The sequence below is a fragment of the Epargyreus clarus genome, unplaced genomic scaffold (assembly GCF_041222505.1).
Source record: "Epargyreus clarus isolate Ecla_fem2 unplaced genomic scaffold, WU_Ecla_fem_2.2 ptg000014l, whole genome shotgun sequence".
Classification (NCBI taxonomy): Eukaryota; Metazoa; Arthropoda; class Insecta; order Lepidoptera; family Hesperiidae; genus Epargyreus; species Epargyreus clarus.
The window spans coordinates 13,502,269-13,522,549 of record NW_027332222.1 but is presented as its reverse complement, the minus strand read 5'-3'; the positions used below and the strand labels follow the sequence as shown (position 1 = coordinate 13,522,549).

General features: G+C 33.8%; 1 protein-coding gene across 4 annotated transcripts in view; it reads right to left on the bottom strand.

Annotated features, from left to right (window-relative positions):
* Positions 1-20,281, bottom strand: part of cac (calcium voltage-gated channel subunit cacophony) — an 89,853-nt gene that overhangs the window by 851 nt on the left and 68,721 nt on the right. For 3 of the 4 annotated variants that reach the window (XM_073079076.1, XM_073079075.1, XM_073079077.1), the window contains exons 12-35: positions 19,564-19,761; positions 19,254-19,468; positions 18,934-19,146; positions 18,544-18,717; positions 18,233-18,289; positions 16,703-16,809; positions 16,276-16,398; positions 15,809-15,988; positions 15,212-15,478; positions 14,689-14,832; positions 14,143-14,344; positions 13,898-14,062; positions 12,276-12,386; positions 10,382-10,465; positions 8,738-8,920; positions 8,523-8,614; positions 8,294-8,444; positions 8,081-8,208; positions 7,765-7,967; positions 7,474-7,685; positions 3,681-3,799; positions 2,684-2,838; positions 1,242-1,325; positions 308-501 (exon numbers count right to left, since the gene is read on the bottom strand). In XM_073079076.1, the coding sequence (XP_072935177.1) occupies positions 308-501; positions 1,242-1,325; positions 2,684-2,838; positions 3,681-3,799; positions 7,474-7,685; positions 7,765-7,967; positions 8,081-8,208; positions 8,294-8,444; positions 8,523-8,614; positions 8,738-8,920; positions 10,382-10,465; positions 12,276-12,386; positions 13,898-14,062; positions 14,143-14,344; positions 14,689-14,832; positions 15,212-15,478; positions 15,809-15,988; positions 16,276-16,398; positions 16,703-16,809; positions 18,233-18,289; positions 18,544-18,717; positions 18,934-19,146; positions 19,254-19,468; positions 19,564-19,761 (3,761 nt within the window). Of the gene's footprint in view, positions 1-307; positions 502-1,241; positions 1,326-2,683; positions 2,839-3,680; positions 3,800-4,893; positions 4,907-5,404; positions 5,569-7,473; positions 7,686-7,764; positions 7,968-8,080; positions 8,209-8,293; positions 8,445-8,522; positions 8,615-8,737; positions 8,921-10,381; positions 10,466-12,275; positions 12,387-13,897; positions 14,063-14,142; positions 14,345-14,688; positions 14,833-15,211; positions 15,479-15,808; positions 15,989-16,275; positions 16,399-16,702; positions 16,810-18,232; positions 18,290-18,543; positions 18,718-18,933; positions 19,147-19,253; positions 19,469-19,563; positions 19,762-20,281 lie in introns of all 4 variants that reach the window. The other variant, XM_073079074.1, reaches the window with a different exon arrangement.

Below are 20,281 nucleotides of genomic sequence, written 5' to 3'. Positions count from 1 at the left end.
ACTTAAATTCTTCAAGTATTCGGATCGATCAATGTCCGATTTTTTTAAAAGACAAATATCAAAGATATTCCTGCCTTACCTGTCTAGGTATACCTATATTATATTTCTTATTTGTTATTAATTTTGGCATATTATAAGCAATATACGTAGAATTTGAACTGAAGTATATTTGAATTTTTATTATTTTACATATTTTCACATTTTATGGGAAGAAATCAGCTGAAATCACAGATCTATGCTGAATTAAACCTGAATATCATTGATACATTTCAAGTACCTACACCTACTCGAGGTTCCAGTGACTTACGTGCGAGGGACTGTGGCTTATTCTGGTGAATGGTGGATGCTGCTTGACTTGTAACGTGGACGGCTTGGTCGGCGTGGGCGGCAGCTGCCGGCCGCGCCCGCGCCGCGCGCCCTCCCGCTCCCACGACCGTTCCCGCCACTCCCGCCACTCCCGATCTCTGTCCCGGTCCCGATCACCACCTATCGAAGCCCATACTACCCTTTGAATAATTTTGTTGTTCTAACTCCGATTAAACTCACTGCCAAGGTCGACGACGAAACGAAAGTTAGTCACAAAATAACACACAAAAATAGGATGATAGAAGGAAAGCAAGAATAATTGAAAATAATTGAAAGTGTAATAAAATTATACAGCGGTTATAGTATAAACAGATGTGCAAACAATTTTCTTACAAGTAATTCACGCACTTTGCACGCGTCTCTTATGCTAATCTAAACGCGCAAAGCCAGGATCCCATCGACAACAACATCTAATTAAAAATTTAAAACAAATGTGAGGAACAGCAAAGGGTCTAATGGGTCGTCGTCTATGAAAATATTTCTTGTTTTGCTCACCCATAATTTTGATAATCTCAGACCCTTTACTTTACAATAATTACATCCAGGTACATTCAATGGGATTAAAATTTTAAATTGATACCATAAATTTGTAAACGACATAATAATAACCCAGCAACTTGTGTTACACCCGACTTGTAGGACAACAGAAGTATTTTGGATGTAGTGTTCGTGGGTTGCGTTTTATTGATTCGAATAGTGATAGCGTGATCAAAATGATTACCTGTAAAGAGCTAACACTGAATATATTTAATTAAAATTTTGATCAAAGTGAATGTATTCAGTGTCCGCCCTTAATTTTATAATCGAGGCTCCGAAAAGCGCGCTGTATATTGGTGTGATAGTGTAATCCTGTGTGTATGGCGAGTGGATCTCACCGTAGGTGTGGTGTGGCGGGCTGGGCGATCGCGAGGGCAGGCTCAGGCTGGTCGTGGGATACGGCGCCCTCCACTCCTTCCCTGCTGTCAGGAATACCTTCATGTACCTTCCTCCACGGTATACTCTATGCCCGTCGGACAACCGACATAATTTTTCTGCTCACAAAGGTGACTCTTATAAGTTTTGGGTGACTGTTAAAGGATCTTCCAAAAGGGTCTTTTGGACATGGATTTCGGAATACAAAGGGAAGGATGGATCTTTGCTCGGTCTGGAACTAGCCGTGTGTCTAATGTGTCTAAAGTTCTCGTGAAGTTTAGAATAATTATATCTAATGTAATGTAACAACTTTTTATGACAATACTAGAAGTATATATTTGCGTTACAACTACTATCATCTACTATAGGGTTTACAACTGAAATATAAAGTCGTTAAGCTCTTGCATGCTGCATGTTGTCATTGAAGTAGTAAAAAGTGCATGCGCTCAGGCATATCGCTTATGGAGCCCATTTCAAAGCAGTCAGAGTGCAAATGAGAGCAGAGTTAAAATTTTATTGGGCACCATGAATGGTAGCATGCAGCAGGCAACTTAATATAAAATTTTATCAATATCCTGTTTACAAAGGCCAATTTCATAATATATACTCTATGTCTAGAAATAATCTTAGATTAATATTGCCAATCTGTAATGAACTTATATCTAAAATATGTATATAAAGTATAGTCAACTGTCTGATGGTAGGTTATATAAGTATAATATGACAATTCTAATTCATTAATGAACATAGGAGCAGTTCGAACACAGCTAGGTTTCTTCTACTGGAAGATATTTTACAAAACTAGCTCTGTGGAAAAGTCTGGTACAGCTAGGATATAAATATACATTCTATAACTAATTTCATGAACATAATTATTTCGGGCGCAATGGCTTTGCTCACTGAATATCTTATAGCTACTACTACAAAATATGAATATCTACATCTACTATAATAAGCTAGACTTCCCATCTTCTCACAAAACTTTCAGAGTACCTTTATGAGAAGAAAAATGTTTGCAAAACTGTTTGGTTGGAAAATAATCTAAATGAAATAGAACAAGACCAAGAAGAAGAAGAATCAAAGTAAAAATAGTTTGAAACAAAACAAACTCTATATGCATATAGATGGTTATAATATAATATAATTCGGTGAAGACTTAGCTTAAAGATAAGCCCCGTTTATAGAATGCGTTTTATTCAGCAATGACAGAATGCTGTTATATTATCTGCATTAGCTTAAAGCTGACGTTGAAAAATCTGCTGATATAAAGAGGCATTAGAATATTTACAATATAGAGTACAGTATGCGGGTATCAGCAGATTTGATCTTCTTAGACACTTCTGGGATCATAATCAGTATTACAATATAATGTTATACAGCGTGTAGCTTATGGAAGATGGCTTACCATGCGGGTGGTAGTGGTGCGGCGCGCGGTGGTGCGCGCGGCCGTGCCGCTGGTGCTCGTGCTTCACTATCTCAACGACGTTGTTGACCGTGTCCGAGAAGCCGATGTCGTGGTGGTACCCGCCGTAGTGACGCCGCCGCGGACTCGGCGTCCGTCTGGAATTATCCAGTCGAATAAACAATTCCATAACTATATCGTGCTACTTGAGATTACGAATTCCCATCAATAATAATCGTCCCTAATTTAAAACTAATAATTATAAAACTTAGTTAAGTCTAAAATTCGTCAATAGCTTAGTAGAAAAAAACAATAATAAATTGATTAACAAACAAAAGAGAAAAAAATCCTATTGAGAGTTGAGGGTAAATAAATAATTAATGATCCAAAAAGAAAAAAATAAACAAATCTTTAAACTTGTTTAGTCTGATATAGATATACCTAGTAATAAAATTAAAGTGCGGTTAGATGTTGAAGTTACAAGGGACTTAATTTGATTACCCATCTAAGTTAAGAAATGAATTTCGATTCTCAAATATTTTGTTATTATTATTAAGGTCCCGTCAGTCTCTTAAGTATTGTTTGATTGATAGATCATAAAATAGAACATGCCTTTAAGATGTAGGTAATTTATATAAAATTAACATGCTAATGACTACTCATTTAGCTGTAATAAAAAAATATGCAAGTGTTTTTTTAATATTGTAATAATGTTAATAAGCACATTCGTTAAAATTTTGTTAGTTGGATAGTATATTCCAAACGTACCGTCAAAGGTAATGATTATTTTCACATCGGTCAACCCGTAGATGTCGCTATAAAATAAATGAAAAATCAAACAAAAGAACAAAAAAATATAAAAGTCAATAAAAATAATCATACTTTTTTTCAGTTCATTTCTCAATTTCAATTTGAACGAACAAAATCAATGCATTCAGAAAATAATACACAAACATTTTGTGTCCGTAGCAGTTTTTCTAAGTGTTCGTATTATTCTTACCTTAAACTAGAAGATCTTCCTTGGTGTCCGTTCTGATACGCGTGAGGCGGCTGTAACTTTCCTTCCTCTAATGATTCCATTGAAGGGTGCCTCGACGCCCCCTCTTCCAATTCCAACACCTAAAATCGAGGCTTAGTTGAAATTGAGTTCTAACAAATATGTGTCAGTAACTCGGCAAAACTCTTTGATCATGATAGATGTTACTGTCCCATATTTACAAAATAAATTAACATTACAAACTCAAATAACGCATGACATCTAAATGTGAGTTTGAAACGTTCCATGCAGCAAATCGTGCATTGCGGTGATTTATTATAAATCAATACGTACTTACCAGTATTGACAGCTAAAATATATGCATTAAAATAAATCAAACCGTTCATGCTGGATTTTAGTACGTTCATGCCTTATTTTATAACATCATGCCCTAATATGGCTTCGTAATATCTGTATGATGTCAATTCGTTAGTATGATTGTGACTGTAATGTTAATGTTTCTGTGTAGGTACTGACTGTGGCAGTGCTATGTCTAATAACAACAATATACACAATAATAACCCTAAATACTCATATAATTAAATTACACAAACGTTACACCATAAATCATTCACTATAAAACTTCACTGTAAATAATATATATTATAAAGAATTGTTATAAAATGTTCTACAAAGACAAGATAAAAAAATAAATCGTATATTACTGAGAATATTACCTAAGTATCAACAACCATCTGTAAACTTTCAAAAAATAGTTTCGATACAGCACAATCTATTTCAAAAATACACCGGACCTAAGGCCCTTAATAGCTTCCGTTAAGTTCTGCCTAGAATAATAATAATATTAAACATTAGTGTAACAGCTAATATAGAACAACAACATTATTATCCTAAGACCTGCTTAGTGACAAAACATAGAAACAACGATTCTAACAAAATTACAACATCAACTACCTATATTAAAATAAATACGTTAAATACGTTGGGTACTAAGGGACACACCCATATAACAAATAATATAATATTGTACACGTCACAATACAACAGTTACACCCAATTGATTATTGAGAGTTTAACAAACCGTTTAACTTTAATATAAATTCCGTTGTTAAACTCTTTCATGTTAATTATTTTAGGAGAAATATTTCATAACATTAAATTAGTTAGATTAAGGGTTACATTAATAATATTTTATCCTTTCACCATACGTATTCACCTTTTTGTTGTTCCTGAAACAAAAGAAATCGTCTTGTTTAACTTTATCAAGTAGATCTAGGGCAGTGCCCCTGCAAGTCGAACAAAAAAATGGCGGTAATTGTTTCTTGTAGGTACGATAGAGGCCTAATTCATATAAAAATATTTAAAACTTGTTAAAAGAAGCTTAAAAGCAATCATCTTCTTCGATAATTGTACGTAAGCAGTAAGTTATAAAAATTGATACAAATAAATTTTCCGTTAATATTTAAAAACATTTTTAAACAGGAATTTGCTGCTGTTATATTTAGCTAAAGGTTTAATTAAGCCCCTTTTCGAAAATTATAAAATTTAAAACTGTTGCCATATAAATTGGAGGGTTTTCAAGGGCGGATATGTATCCTTAAAACAAGGAATACAGCAAAGCCATCTGCGATCGACCTCAAAGCTTCAGGACCGTCGGCAACTAAACATTACGTGGGATTCATGCCAATTTTTTATGTACATACAATAACATAAAAACTTAGACTCACTTGAAAGATCGTCTGGTGCTCGAGCGTCGCGCGAGGTTGGCGATGGTGTGCATGTCCTCGGGGTGTCCGTCCGGCGCCGGCGCCTCGTGGCTGAGCGAGCCGGTGCGCGAGCCGGGCCCGAGCCCCGCCGCCACGTCCATCAGGCAGTTAAACAACGACGCCTTCTGCACCACGCACTCCCACGTCATGTACCTCCCCGCCCCGCTTGCGCAACCTCATGTCACCGTGCTACCCCTCATCGAACACCCGATCGCGGGCTCGGACTAGTTACTAAAGCCTACATGAGTCTGCGCAATCCCATAAATCATGTCGACATGTCCATGCTGGAGTTCTTTTGAGTATAATGATTGTGTCGTTGTTGTGTGAATAGAATTCCAACGGATGGACATTTGTACGAGTTTAACAAAGAAAAGTATTTGTAGAGTGTGAAGATGAATGCGGCTACCTGAGATCTGAGGAAATAACTAATACATGTTAGTTGTAGATATGTATCAGCATGTCGATGGTTATGTTCTGTATAACAAGAAATTAGTATAATGTAAGTATAAGGTTCACTTCCGCATGGTGGTATAAGTAGTATAAAAATAAGCATAATTGTAAAGTATACAATGTGCGTAATAATTGTGCATAATAAGATTGAAGCCAGAGGCAGTTAATTGGTCAGCGAGCTTATAAGTTTTTGCGATACAGTAGACAATTTAAATCCAGATTTTGAATTGTCGTCATCGAGACGTTCTCCAGCATGCGTAGACTTGACCATCATGATTCCTGTTGTATTTAAGCTATGATGTAAAATATAATTATGTATAAAAGGCAAATAAGAGCGTAGCACAAAGCGTATTATTCTCACGATAATTCTCATCACATCAGGCTTCTAATATGATATAAATTGAGCCAAAATGTAATCAAACCAAAAAGACCATTAAAACATTACAAAGCTAACACACCAGAAAAAAGGGTGATGATGAAAAACCATGCACAATTCCTAAGGGAAGAAAAATTCACACGATTCAAAATTAATAGGAAACGAATTAAAAGGAGAGTCTAAAGGTAGTGGAAGATAATTAGGCATACGAGACGACACAATGGGATAGACAAACAAATCTACGACAAACTACAAGTAAATCAAATAGTCACGCACAATTGCTTAACACAGTCACACTTGTCTAATAACTATTTTACGTATTTTGCAACTATAGGACAGATCACTATATTGTGGTTTACGAAGCCCTGTCAGGAACTTGAACAAAATGTGCCATCAGGCACAAGTTTGGCAAAATCTAGAAGGTGATGTGCTTAGTTAAAATTATTCTAGTCTAATTCTGTACTAAATAAAATCTTTCTCATAAATGTAACAAAATCAAGACTATCGCGTAATGAGGTTTGATTTAATTTCATATCATCCTTTCTTAAGAAAAATATTATTCAAACACGATGCGAAGAAGTTAATGATGAAATAAAAATAAAATCTATGTAAGTGCAAGAAAAATAGTTTCGTTCCATATAATAATAAATACTACCGGCTGATTGGCCGTAGGGCTATTCTCGTTGAATGCCTGAAAAGTAAACCACCAATGTAGTCGACTCGTTCCGAGTCGAATTTGCTAAAGTGATTCTGTATTGTTGTTATTTTTGGTACTGTGAATATACACCCGAAGCCAATTATTCTTTACGTAACACTTTAGACAACGTCAGAGTCCAGGAAGTACAAAAATAATTTTAGGAACATCAATTTACACAACAATACGACCACAGGAAGACAACACAACCAACTCTATTTAGCTAACTAGAGTGTTTTAAATTGTACTCTAAACACAGGGAATTATAAAGGACATTTAACAAACACTACTATAACCGTGTAGAATACCTAACCACATAAAGTTACATTTGGCTCAAGATACAAAAAAAGGTATATTAACTTACGTTTGGCAAACTTAGCCACACGGATTTACTCTGGCTTCACATAAATCTAAGTAACCTACATTAGTAAATATATAAGTTAACATATATAACATAATATTTAAAATAAATACTGTGCATTTGTTGTCAATTAAGTGGAAGTAGCTCACCGGAGGGCGCTTCGGTGCAATTTTGCCAAACTGAGTGGTTTTCCAGTTTTCTATGATAATAAGCCCTGCGTAGATTTTCCCTACAGTCAATTTTCCAATGTTAAGTACGTCGTTTCGAGGCACCAGAAAGTCCAACATCTTCTTTGCTTGAAGTGGCCATATGTGAGTTATCGTTTCCCGCAACTCTTCGTCCGCTTGATCCATTTCTCCAGCTATTGAATTGTAAAAAGTTATAATTATATCAAAACAAAAAATATTTTGGATAACTAGATAACATTTAAACTTAGTTACCAGGTCTCATCTTGATGTTCAGATTTTCACGGATTAAGGCAAACAGAGTTGTCGTGAAATTGACTTTCCCTTCATCATCCAAAGGCATGTTCATCCTTATCAATTTCTTGTATGCTAATCTATTTGGACATTTATTACCAAACCCCAGCGGTGGATCCATGTTTTTTAACATATCATACATTTCTGTATAATGAATCTTTCCCCTGAAAAAAATATAATCTTATCTTATTATCTCAGTACATTATTTACTTATGTGGAAATAAGCTGCCTTTAATTACTACATTAAATCTACTTTACTGAATAATATGATACTCACGTAGCATTCGGATCGTATTCGGCCCATATTCTAACAAATTCATCAAGATGATGCGCACCGAGGATAGACGAGTCTCTTGTTAGGTAATCGAAATTATCCATAATAACAGCAACGAATAAGTTCAACATCTAAAATTAAATAAAATACATTACATTTTTATAAGGATCAGTTAATCGAATCAGAATCTTAATATGTTTAGGAATAGATACTCACTAGAAAAGAACAGAAGAATATAAAAGACACGAAGTACGCATAGGCGAGAGTGCTCCCACACTCTTCATTGGGCGGCTTGCCGGCATCCTTGTCACACTTTGCCTTCAAGCACGCCAACATTATATTGGGCCACGACTCCCCCGTTGCGCATCTAGAGAGATATCATATTTTATTGCGGGCTCCTTATTTATATAATCGTATAAAATTCATATAATAGAAGAAAACTTACCGAAATAATAACATAAGAGCTTGAATAAAACTACGAAAATTGTTATGTCTGTTCATATCGTGCTCTGCTGATAATTCTATATTTCCGAACACCTGTGAAAAATTTCGTAAAGCAAGAATAATAATTAAAGTGGCAATAAGGACAATAAAGATTTGACAATTATTGATTAGTGTCAAACTTAATCGATTAAGTTAAAGACTGAAAGAAAAACTGACCTGCATTCCAATAATGGCGTAGATGAAAAATAACATCGCGATGAGAAGGCACACGTAGGGTAAGGCTTTAAAACTCTGCACAAACGTCCACAAAAGTATTCGAATGGTGTAACCCTGCCGGAGCAGCTTGATCAGTCGCGCGGCTCGAAACAGGCGGAGGAAACCAACATTGAACGTGTTCTCCTGAAATTTGCAGCATTACGAATAAAGCAATGCGCCTTTTTTGTGTAGTATGCTACTCAAAGACGTCACAAAGGAAAACAAACACTTTAAAACTACTCTACAAATGTCGTATTTCAAAACATCTCCAGAACAATAGACTACAAATTCTATGAACTTTCTATATAACGTATGATATTATACTTGGTTAATTTATAAATACAATGGATTTAATTTATTTGTAAGTTTGTTTAGAGACTAAAATTAAAGCCATTAAATATGAAAACAATTTCAAAATCATGGAACTCGATATGGAAATTGCCATCGTAGACAACTAATAACTATAATGTTATCTATTTGTAATAAGTAATGATTATTAAAAAAATACAATTGATTAATACTATGACACTCGCACACTTTAACTAAAATACAATTATGCTCACGATAGCTTTTCCAATAATAATATAAGCGCTATACAATTCCCAACGTCTCCTTCATATTATACTTGTTACAAATTTGATAAAGGCGTAGGTATATTGTAACCATAAAGAACTTAATCTGTATCTTGATAAATATGTATAATAATCATATCGTACATTGCATTGTATGTGATGAGTAACGCGAAAGTAGACAAATAATAAGAAGAACAATTCCGGTCTCATATTTAGTCCTTATTATTTTTGTTAATATAAGAAATAAAATGTACCATATAGGTAATATGTAATGTACATAGAAAACCAGGAGACATCGAAAACTGTGACCATGATAAATTTTAAAAGCATTATGGTTTTATTTTCCTTATCGTTATAAAGGTAAGTATCTGTATTAACTCGCTAATGTAGGTATAATTTGTAAATTATACAAACAACAACGTTAATTTAAACAAAAGTAAACTATGAAACGAAGTTAGAATTTGATGCTACTAAATGATACGAATGAATCTAGATTCATGTTAAAATTTTGTTCAGAGTAAAATATACCTACCTAGACTAATTTATCTAGCAATAATAATCAATAGCAATATAAGAAACATACTAGAATTATTAATTCAAACAGTCCAATTAAATACATTTTAGTCTAATAAGTCCAAACAATGTTTACCTAAAACACGATTGAATGTTTAAAATCTACAAAATATCGACCATAGTGTTGTTTACGTTCTAGCGCTACTAAGAATATCAAACGAATTCTCTGTATGTACATATTCTGTCTAAGCCACTGACCAATTGGTTACAAAAATCTAAGTTTCCTAGCAATCAAACACTCGGTTCATTACCTGCTGACAGGATATGTCAGCACAGTTTTCGGCAAGGTCGGTCTGCAATCAGGATATATTATGTACCTTCACTCTCATGAATTTTATTATAAGCAGCAAAAGAAGAATTTTCAAATGGTGATCAGCATATAAGAGAAGAATATACAAATGATAAAGTATGGGAAACAAGAAGCATAATATAATATGTTTTTGAAAATATAGGTACTTACGCCAAATTCCATAATGAGAGCATCAATAATACTTCCAATGACCGTTATGAAATCAAATGTATTCCACGGATCTTTGAAAAAATTCTGAAACGTATAGTTTGAAATATATTAATAAAAATTCTGAAATTGCGTTGCAACAATTCATTCTATTTATCTCAATATTGTTTCTCATTAAGTTATAATATTGCCAATGAAAAAATACTCAAAACGTTTTAATATTTTTGTTTGGTAAAGTAAATACTAGAATATGTTCAGCCATAAAATTATTTTAAACGTATCTAAAAGATTCTATTCTAGATGCGTTTTCAGTATTTCTTCTTATCAATTTATTTAAAGCATCAGTTTCAAGTCATTATATTGTAGGTACAAATGTACACTTTCCATATAAAAACGGACATACGAAGGGGCATTCTGTTAAGGGGACGGGAATCAGGACATCTCTCTTCTCAAATGATATTAAATTATGCACTGCTATTCAATTTATGCTTACGATCTATAAAACTTTCGTATCAAGTGACGAAAAAACTATTAAAAACCTATTTTGTAAGAAATTAAGCGGCATCTCATGTACTTTTTATGAAAATGATTTCTAAACTTTAATATATTCAAGTCAAAGTTGAATATTAAAAGCTAAACTAAAATTTATTTTAAAATAATGTGTATTAAATATATTTAAAACCAGTGATGATACTCGTGTTACAAATAATTGTTTAGTTAATCATAATAAGTAATGACAATACTCAATGTTGTAGACAAAAATTGTTTTACGTAGTTAGGTATAAATGTATTTTATGAATCTAAATAAAATAGCACAATTATAAGCTTTCACGAGTAACATTTACGACTGACACGGTAGTCAACCAATTATAGATGCTAACAATCTATATCTGATTGATATCCGCTAAAATAGCTATTTCCAAAAGTGGGTCATATCAAATTCTTACCGTACATCCGAAGGCAATTAGCTTCAAAACGGTCTCGAGAAGGAAGAAGAACGTAAAGACTATGTTCATGACTGTTAACGTGTCCATGAGTGGCGGTGGAGCCTCGTGAAACTACCACAAAATTAAGACCAACATTTTTTAGACTTAAAAATTAACATCACAAAAGCTAAATGCTAAGAATCAAAGAAAACTATTAAGAATAACAAGATAAACTAACTATAAAATCACAAACATGTTTCAAATACCATAACTATTTTAGCATTTAGCTCAGAACATATTGGTACAGATCAATGCTTCGATAACTACCTGCTATTGATATCAAAAAATCATGTATCACGTAAGTGTTATGATTCCTGTGTGTGTATTTTGTCGATTTTCGATAATTTTAGCCCATTTTTGAATTGTGTAGTTAATTCATTGTATGCGTATATCGTGAACAGTGCACGTGCTTCATGCAATGTCCAATTTCATGCGCACAGGCAGGCACAACCAATCGTGATGTGTAAACAACAACACTCATTCCATAATTTACAAAACTTTTTGGTCACTTACCTTAAATTGAGTTTTTAAATTTTACTTACCTTATTCCTCTATATCAAGAAGGTGTAGCACTCTTCGATAACACTGGTATTTAAAAAGAAGTTAAGCATTTTGAGGTGAAAGACGCACAAGTGCCTCATGCAACAGGAGAAATAGGCCATGCATAACAGTGACTCGCAAATAAATACATTCAAACATATACATCACGTCAGAGAGAAATCAGTAAAGGATAGTTGGGAAGGGTACATATATTACTTGGCTGGAAATAATCTCATATAGTCATATCAATAAACACAAAAGAGCACGTTACTAACAGAAAGAGTACATTTGTAGATTTTTGTATACTTTGTTTTGTCGTTTCAGAATATTCAAGTTGTGTCATTTTAAAACCGTGTGTTTTGTGTACTTACTTTGACACCGTAAGCGATGATTTTCAACACCGTTTCCACAGAAAACATTCCAGTAAACCCCATATTCGAATACTTGAGGATATCCGAGTAGAGGTCATTTTGATTATAGTACTGCCATTTTGTGAAGACGTGTCGGAAAAACCCACGGCAATAAAAATATATTTTGTTACTTGATATAAAAGTTACAGTATTTAATGAACATTGGTATTTCTGTGATGTACAAGTACATAAGGGGATTCGTAGTAAAAATAAATGTAAGTATATGATAATATCGAACAGAACAGAATAAAATAAAGATACATAAAATAAAGTTATAGCATATAGACAAGTAAAACATATCTAAGAAATAGGAAACTAAAATGTAGAGGGTTGTAAAATTTGTGACAGAAATCCGACATTTATTTCTTTGGACCTGCCATTTGGACAAAACAAACAAAAAATAATGAAGGGGATAAAAAATTAAAAGGTGAGGTTTATCATTTAGACAAGTTAATTTTTAATTTCGAACACATCTTGACTTTCAGATTTAAATTAGTTTTTTTTTGTTCCAACGGTTTTAATTTTTCGCCCAATTTAAAATTTTCGACAAATACAAGAAGCAGCTCAAAGCCACCCACAAATGTCGCTTGGCAGTAGGCCATTCTACCAATCATGCATTTATTTTCACATAAAGACAATAAGGATTTCTTGACAGTAAGATCATGCAACACGAACAACACTGATGGCCCATGCCACGTCCTAACTGATTTCAGAAATTGTGCATTCACAAGCACAAGTAACCGAATAAAATTGTGTAGTACGTAGTGCCATAAATGTGCAGGAAGGATAGGTATACGTGCAAAAACACTGATATCGATACATACATATCATAAATAATATTATAGCAAGCAGGGACACAAAGGAACACTTAACATAAAACACAGGAATAAACAACGAAAACGCTGGCGATACACTTGACAGGAGAGGCTCAGTCGTAATCGAAATATTATGCATTCCGATGCTGTGTACACTGACGCCGAATATAAGTTTAGCAAACAGTGTGTAGGTGTGTGTTAGTGGTGTGTGGGGGTGTGTAAACAATTCGGAATAAAAGTAATTTGAACATTATTCTAGGCAGTACTCTTAAAACATTAACCAATCCCGGTGTTTATTTAGAAATACGTGTCAGGACTATATTATTAATACTGGGCGGACAGATTCACATGTGAAACTTATAACAAATCTATTAACTAATTTGTATCTATCTGTGCTTACAAACATTGAAGGATTGTACGATAATATCTCCCAAGAGAAGGATGACACTATGTATTTTACAGTTGAAGATTCACACAATTTATTACTTTTGCCAGGTTCAGTGCAGAATCGTTTGGCAACTAATCTATTACGATAATATTTGTGCCTTGTGGTACAGGTTGGATCATTTTATTAACTACCTGAATTAAGTGATCATTTTCTACATTTCTCATTTAAAGTGCTTATTTTGCTTTTGTAAGAATATCGTTTTAAGTTTTCGGGCAATTTTTGTTATAAGTAGTATAAAGTCATATTCGATATAATTATCTTTTTAACATCTTGTGGTATTATGATTCTTAGTCTAAATTTGGAATATTAAAAATGCATACCTTCATCATGAGTAACAACGTATTTAAGACGATGAGAGCCATGATGAAATACTCAAATGGTGTAGAGACGACTATTCTCCACACTTTGTACTTAAAACTCCCTCTTTTACTTGGCATATACCTCTCTAAAGGTCTTGCTTCTATCGTGAAGTCTATACATGATTTCTGAAAGCACATAACATTATGAAAATGAGAAATTCATTCTTATCATGTGTTTAAGGATTTCTTTGTATAGTTTTTCGTACCTGATTCTTATCGATTTCACCATCCTGTAACTCTGCTTCACCCTGCTCTTGAAATGTTATGATAATCAGAGCTACGAATATATTAACGAAGAAGAACGGAAACACCACAAAGTAAACTATATAAAATATGGACATTTCTATTCGAAAATTTTGTATGGGTCCCCTGTTTTCATACGTTGCGGCCATCGAGTTTTGTAATACTCTGTAAAAAATACAATAAGCATTTAATATATTATTTTATGGATGTCACTTCCTTTGGTCAGTATAGTGGGTATGTTTAATTTTTTATAGTTATGGTAAATATGGTAATTTTAAATGTAGTAATTGCTAGAATTTAGAATAATATTTTAAGTGAACATTTCAACAGCTTAACGAATGGTACGAACGCGGCATACGAAGCCGCTACTCGCACGAACACTGTCTCTAATAACAAGTTCTTGTCTGTAAGTTCTTTAACTTTATAACATTACCCCAGACGCTTAATGTAATTTTACATACGTCATCAGGAAAACACATCATAATTTTTGTTGTAACACCAGCACTTACTGAGGCCATCCCTCCCCCGTCTGCACCGCGAACAGCGTCAGCATGGCGGACGCCACGTTGTCGTAGTGGAAGGACTGCGTCGTCCAACACCGCTTCGTGATTCGCGGAAGCAAACTGTTCGCTTCGTACAAGAAATACCATCCTCTGGAAACATGAGTGCATTCATTTGTTTTGTAACAGTTCGAATAAATTGAGAAAATGCGTTGGAATTAGAAATGTCTTGTAGATAAGTAACGAGATACTAACACATTAGAAAGTGTAGTTATTTGCAAGTTTTTAGGTCGACAACCGTGAACAGTATGTCATATTAAATTTGATATCAATCGTTCCCTAAACTTATGTTCATAGTAAAGAAAGATCGACAGTATTATATTAATAGAAATCGCTTATTATGATGTGATTTTAGGAAAGATAATAATGGCGAATAATGCTAGTCATAAGTACATAAATAAATTATATACACAGTAATATATAAATTATTACAGATCTAAAGATTAAATTTATTATTAAAATCAATACTTACTGGCAGTCTTCAAAAGTATTCTTACTGATATCGGTGCAGTGAAAAAATTTACCATTAAAAAGTTGAACCGCAATTACAGCGAATATGAATTGAAATAATATATACACTATGAGAATGTTAATGACATTTTTCAAAGAGTTCACAACACAGTCAAACACTGCTTTTAACTTTGGAACACGTTTTATAGTCTTTAAAGGTCTGAGCACTCTTAACACTCTTAACGATTTAATTGTTGACAGATTCTGTCCCGCACTCTTTTTCACACCTCTGTAACAAAATGAAGCTAGTTAGAGTCAAGTTAAATTAACGTTAATTTCTTAATAGTTCAATTAATAATAATCTGTCACACTACATACTACTTTATTCCGATCTGAAAGTAATAGAAAGTAGTACGTATTAAAACAAAATGTATCCCAACTTAAAGTCTGTAAAGATAGCAAAAAATCTGTGACAGACTTCAAACCTTAAATTCCATTTAGTTATAAACGATCTGAGTTCAGTACATACTTAACACCTTATTTTAATATACCATTACAATGGCATAATAACTTAATCGGTGTATATATATATATGAAATAGATACGATAAATATCATACCCGATCTCGAAACCGAAGCTGACTAGGGCACAGATGACGACCGCGGCGTCCATGATGTTCCACAGGTCGCGCAAGTAGGCGCCGGGGTGGAACAGGATGCCGAGGTCCACTATCTTCAGCAACATCTCCACGGTGAACACGCCCGTGAAGGCGTAGTCGAAGTAGTTTAGGACTTTATTCCTACAAACAATATGGAATTTGATCAAGTGGGTAATGGACAGGAATAGTAAAAGACTGATTGGAAAATTCGGAAAGATTAGCTTATTCAGTCAAAAGAAACTCTTTTTAAAGGCGATATAACCTTTCGTAATTCAACTCCGGAGACACCACTATAATATCTGTTCTTCCACAGCAACAGTGTTAAGCGCTGCCGTCTTCTAATTATAACTAAATATTAATTCTCCAATCCTATCTGAGTGAAAGAGTCGAACAAATTGAGAATGGCGGCTAATGAACGAAATCTTTACCTGTAATTATTTTCATCTACGGGATCTTCAGCCGCTAAAGCCACAGAACTCATACATATAACTACCATAATAAAAAAATCAAAATATTTTAGATTTACAACCCAGTGTGCACCTCGCCTTATTCTGTAAAAAGAAAAATAAGCTTAGTATATTGAAAGATTTTATAAATATAAGTGAAATCGATTTAGAGTCCACATTGTACTTGGCTGGACTATCGTGTAACAATATGCGTGAAAACAAAAATGTCATCTATCCTTTTTGTCTATGAAATTGTTGTTTCCTACAGTTAGTTGCAATTCATTTTATTTCTATCGAACAATCACAAAAAATATTTTTATTCAATCTATATAAGCGGATACTCTTGGTAAAGACGATCAGTGTTTCCTTTCATTTATTAATTACTTATGGATTATAATAATTTACTTACGGATTAGTAGGTGACAAAATAAACATGGACGAGTATGGCAGCATTGGTTTTGGTCCATCTGGTATCTCCTCCTCATCTTCTTTTTTGGCCTCTTCTTTCTTTTTATTCTGAAAAATGAAATAACGTTAAATAGTTCATTTAACATACATCTGAGTTTTAAAATATTCAGTGTACTTAATTGTAATTTATACATGTAATGTTGTACAATATAAAAGTGTAAAAAGCTGTATATCACGAGTAGTTTTAAATACAATAAACAATCACCAAGGGGAACTTATAACCGCGATAAGCACCAATTTACCAGAAATAATAATGGATTGGTTTCCTATAAAATCATCAATCAATCAAAATAAACGCTAATTTGCTAATAGACAATGAGCATATAAACTTGTACTATTTTAATGAAATGAGTGCGATAACATATTTAAATTTGACAGCTTCTACTTGTTAAGGTAATCTTCTAATTATATGATTAAATAGATGCTAATATTTAAGATGTAACAATAAGTGTAAGAATGTCACATTATGTAAAAAAAAAACATTTCCATTTAGAGCAATCAAATATCGCTAAAACAATTATATTTTTATAATAACCAGAATTACGTTGATCAGGACGTAAATAACAACCTGTGTTAAGTAAGTTTATAACCTCATTGAAAAATATTTTTAAACATGCAACAATTTATCTATCTTGACAACGAATGTTTGTCCAAACCTAATAAACGATAAAATAACAAATATACGCACGATTAAACGTTATTTAAAGAATAAGGTATTTACCAACATTCTAGCAAAACATTGATGCATCTATTTATATTATAAATTTTGATTTCGTTTTAATTTATGCCTATCAACATTCGGCCCACAGAAGCAACACTCATCCTTAGTCGGTCTTCGCTTAAAATATCGTTACAAGGAATTGCCAGTAATTAGAACATGAAAATGAAATACAACCAGATACATAAATGAGCTCGATAGATCTAATTGAGATAAAAAGGAATTAAAAGTACATAATCTCTGAAATGTATCTAATATTGTCAAAGAGGATGATTAATAACGTGAAAGAACCATAAAAGCACCAAAAATCTCATTAGAATTATAATCAGCGCGCGCGCCGTTCTCTGTGAGTTTCTTTTATTAATACTTATATGTTTGGCACTCAAACTATTTTTAATAAGAATTAGTGACAGCTTTCCAATAAACAATATTTTAAGCCGCTAGAACCAATGCGCACGACAAGCACAGCTTAGTACGACCACTGAGCTTCCTTTACCTTCCTACTTGACTGCGAAGTGCAAATGTCTATTTGTGGTAGACTCCCGTCCAGCGCATGCAATGCACCCATCTCTTTCTGCAATTCCTAATCAGCCGAAACAGAGGTTGTCGTGTCAATTGTAATTTTGATATTTAATTATCTCATCATCCATATACCAACCGTTAGCTACTGTTTGTACAGTTTGTAGTGTTAGCTTTGACTTTAAACTATTTCATGTGACACATAGTTACTGTCGTAAGTAACGATCGACTTACCTGTTGCTGTTTTTCCTTATCTTCCTCTTCTTGTTCCTCCTCAGCTGCAGTTAATTCCTGGAATGACATAACAGCAACATTTACACGAGAAGCGGCATAATTTACAGGGGAGCATTGACATTAACACACAACATCATAATCAGCTCTTTCACAGTTTTGATAGTTATTGGAATTTCCCTTAGTTGATTCTACACATTATAATAACCATTCCTTATTATCACAATTGCTGGTATTTAATTTTTTTCTTTGAATAATGACTTTGGATCAACTAAAGTAGATTCCATTGGGCTGAACATCCACAAATCACATACCTGAGCATTCGCCAAGTTGTCGACGGCGATAGCAAGAAACACGTTCAGAAGAGTGTAGTTTCCAAACAGCACCAGAATAACGAAGTACAACGAGTAGATCATTCCTTTCTGTATTCCACCTTGTGATTGAATGCCGTAATACATGACCTCATTCCAGTCCTCACCTGTTAATATCTAAAAAGTAAAACTGTTTTAATATGGGAGAAAGTTATGCGTTACGTAATGGAATTTACGGCGTTTTAATGGAACTCAACATAGTTCACCAAATTTCTAGATTAAAACAATCATTATGTTCTCAAAGGTCCAATAATGGATCCGAAACGAGCGATTTACAACGATGTTACATTTAAACAACATTATTTAGTACAAAATCATTTGAAACATAGATACCTGGAAGACTGTGAGCAGCGCGATGGGAAAGGTGTTGAAGTTAGTTGGTGGCGTGCCTTCTTCGAAGTTAAACTGCCCTCCGAATAATTGCATACCGAGTAGAGCGAATATAAGAATGAACAAGAATAGAAGAAAGAGCAATGAGATAATAGATCTCATTGAATTTAGGAGAGATATCACAAGATTTCTTAGCGATGCCCAGTATTTTGTAACCTGGAAATTCATAAATATAAGTTTTGTTTTTAATTTTAAGATACACGAACAAAATATCTAAATACAAAATAAGACCTTAATAAGTATGGAATAAAACATTATCTTACCTTAAATATCCTTAATAATCTCAAAGCTCTGAGAACTGAGAGACCAAAAGAGCCACCCTTTACTTCCGACCAGACTACTTCGAAGATGGAGGCGGATATGACAACACAGTCAAACCGATTGAACGAGGACTCAAAATATATACGCGGTCCTAAAGCATACATTTTTACCCACATCTCCATCATAAACAACCCCAAGAACACAAATTCGGCATAGTCTGCAACAAAATTTGTAAATTAAATACAATAAATATTTTAGATGCGTTTAACTCCTTAACCTATACACCCGTACTATATCGGAATTATAACTTACATAAAAAAGAGGTTAGCCAGTTCGGTTGCCCATAATGTTCGACGGCTACGCATATTGTATTGAAGAGCACCAAAACTATGACGAACCAGTAAAACCACTGAGTTTTCACCGTGTGCCGGATCCAAAAGCGAAACCTCTTCTCCGCGCGCCAGAAGTCAGCGCACTTGCCGGCAGACCGAGATTTGCTTTTGAGAAAACCTGTACAAGCACAAAAATATTAATAAAATAGCCATCAACATTAAATATCATCGTATCGACAAGAACAATCAAGTTACGAACAACAAAGTTACCATAAATTTTAGCTATGGATCAACTACAACATTCGACTAACACAATCTAGCAAAATTTACACGGAGTAACATTTTCACATTTTAGCAAAGCTCTCCCAGTTCGTAATATCAGAATGTCAATTATTTTCAGCTCAGTACGACCGATAATTGGCCATGCATTCCAGACGGTATCGAAATACTAACAGGGTCGCAACTCGAGATCGATTTCACATAAATCTTATATAGCTCACCCCCGGGACAACTACCACGTTACTTATGAATTTTATACTTAAATGTTACGTTCTAAGGTAACTTTATGCTCTTAAATTAACGTTTCCACTATACAAGCTAAAGAGGATATGGATGGCAGGTATGAAAAACGAAAAATAAAAAGTTGTCTATGAAATTGAAAATAAAAAATGTGTCTACAAATGATGGTTGTTGTTGGA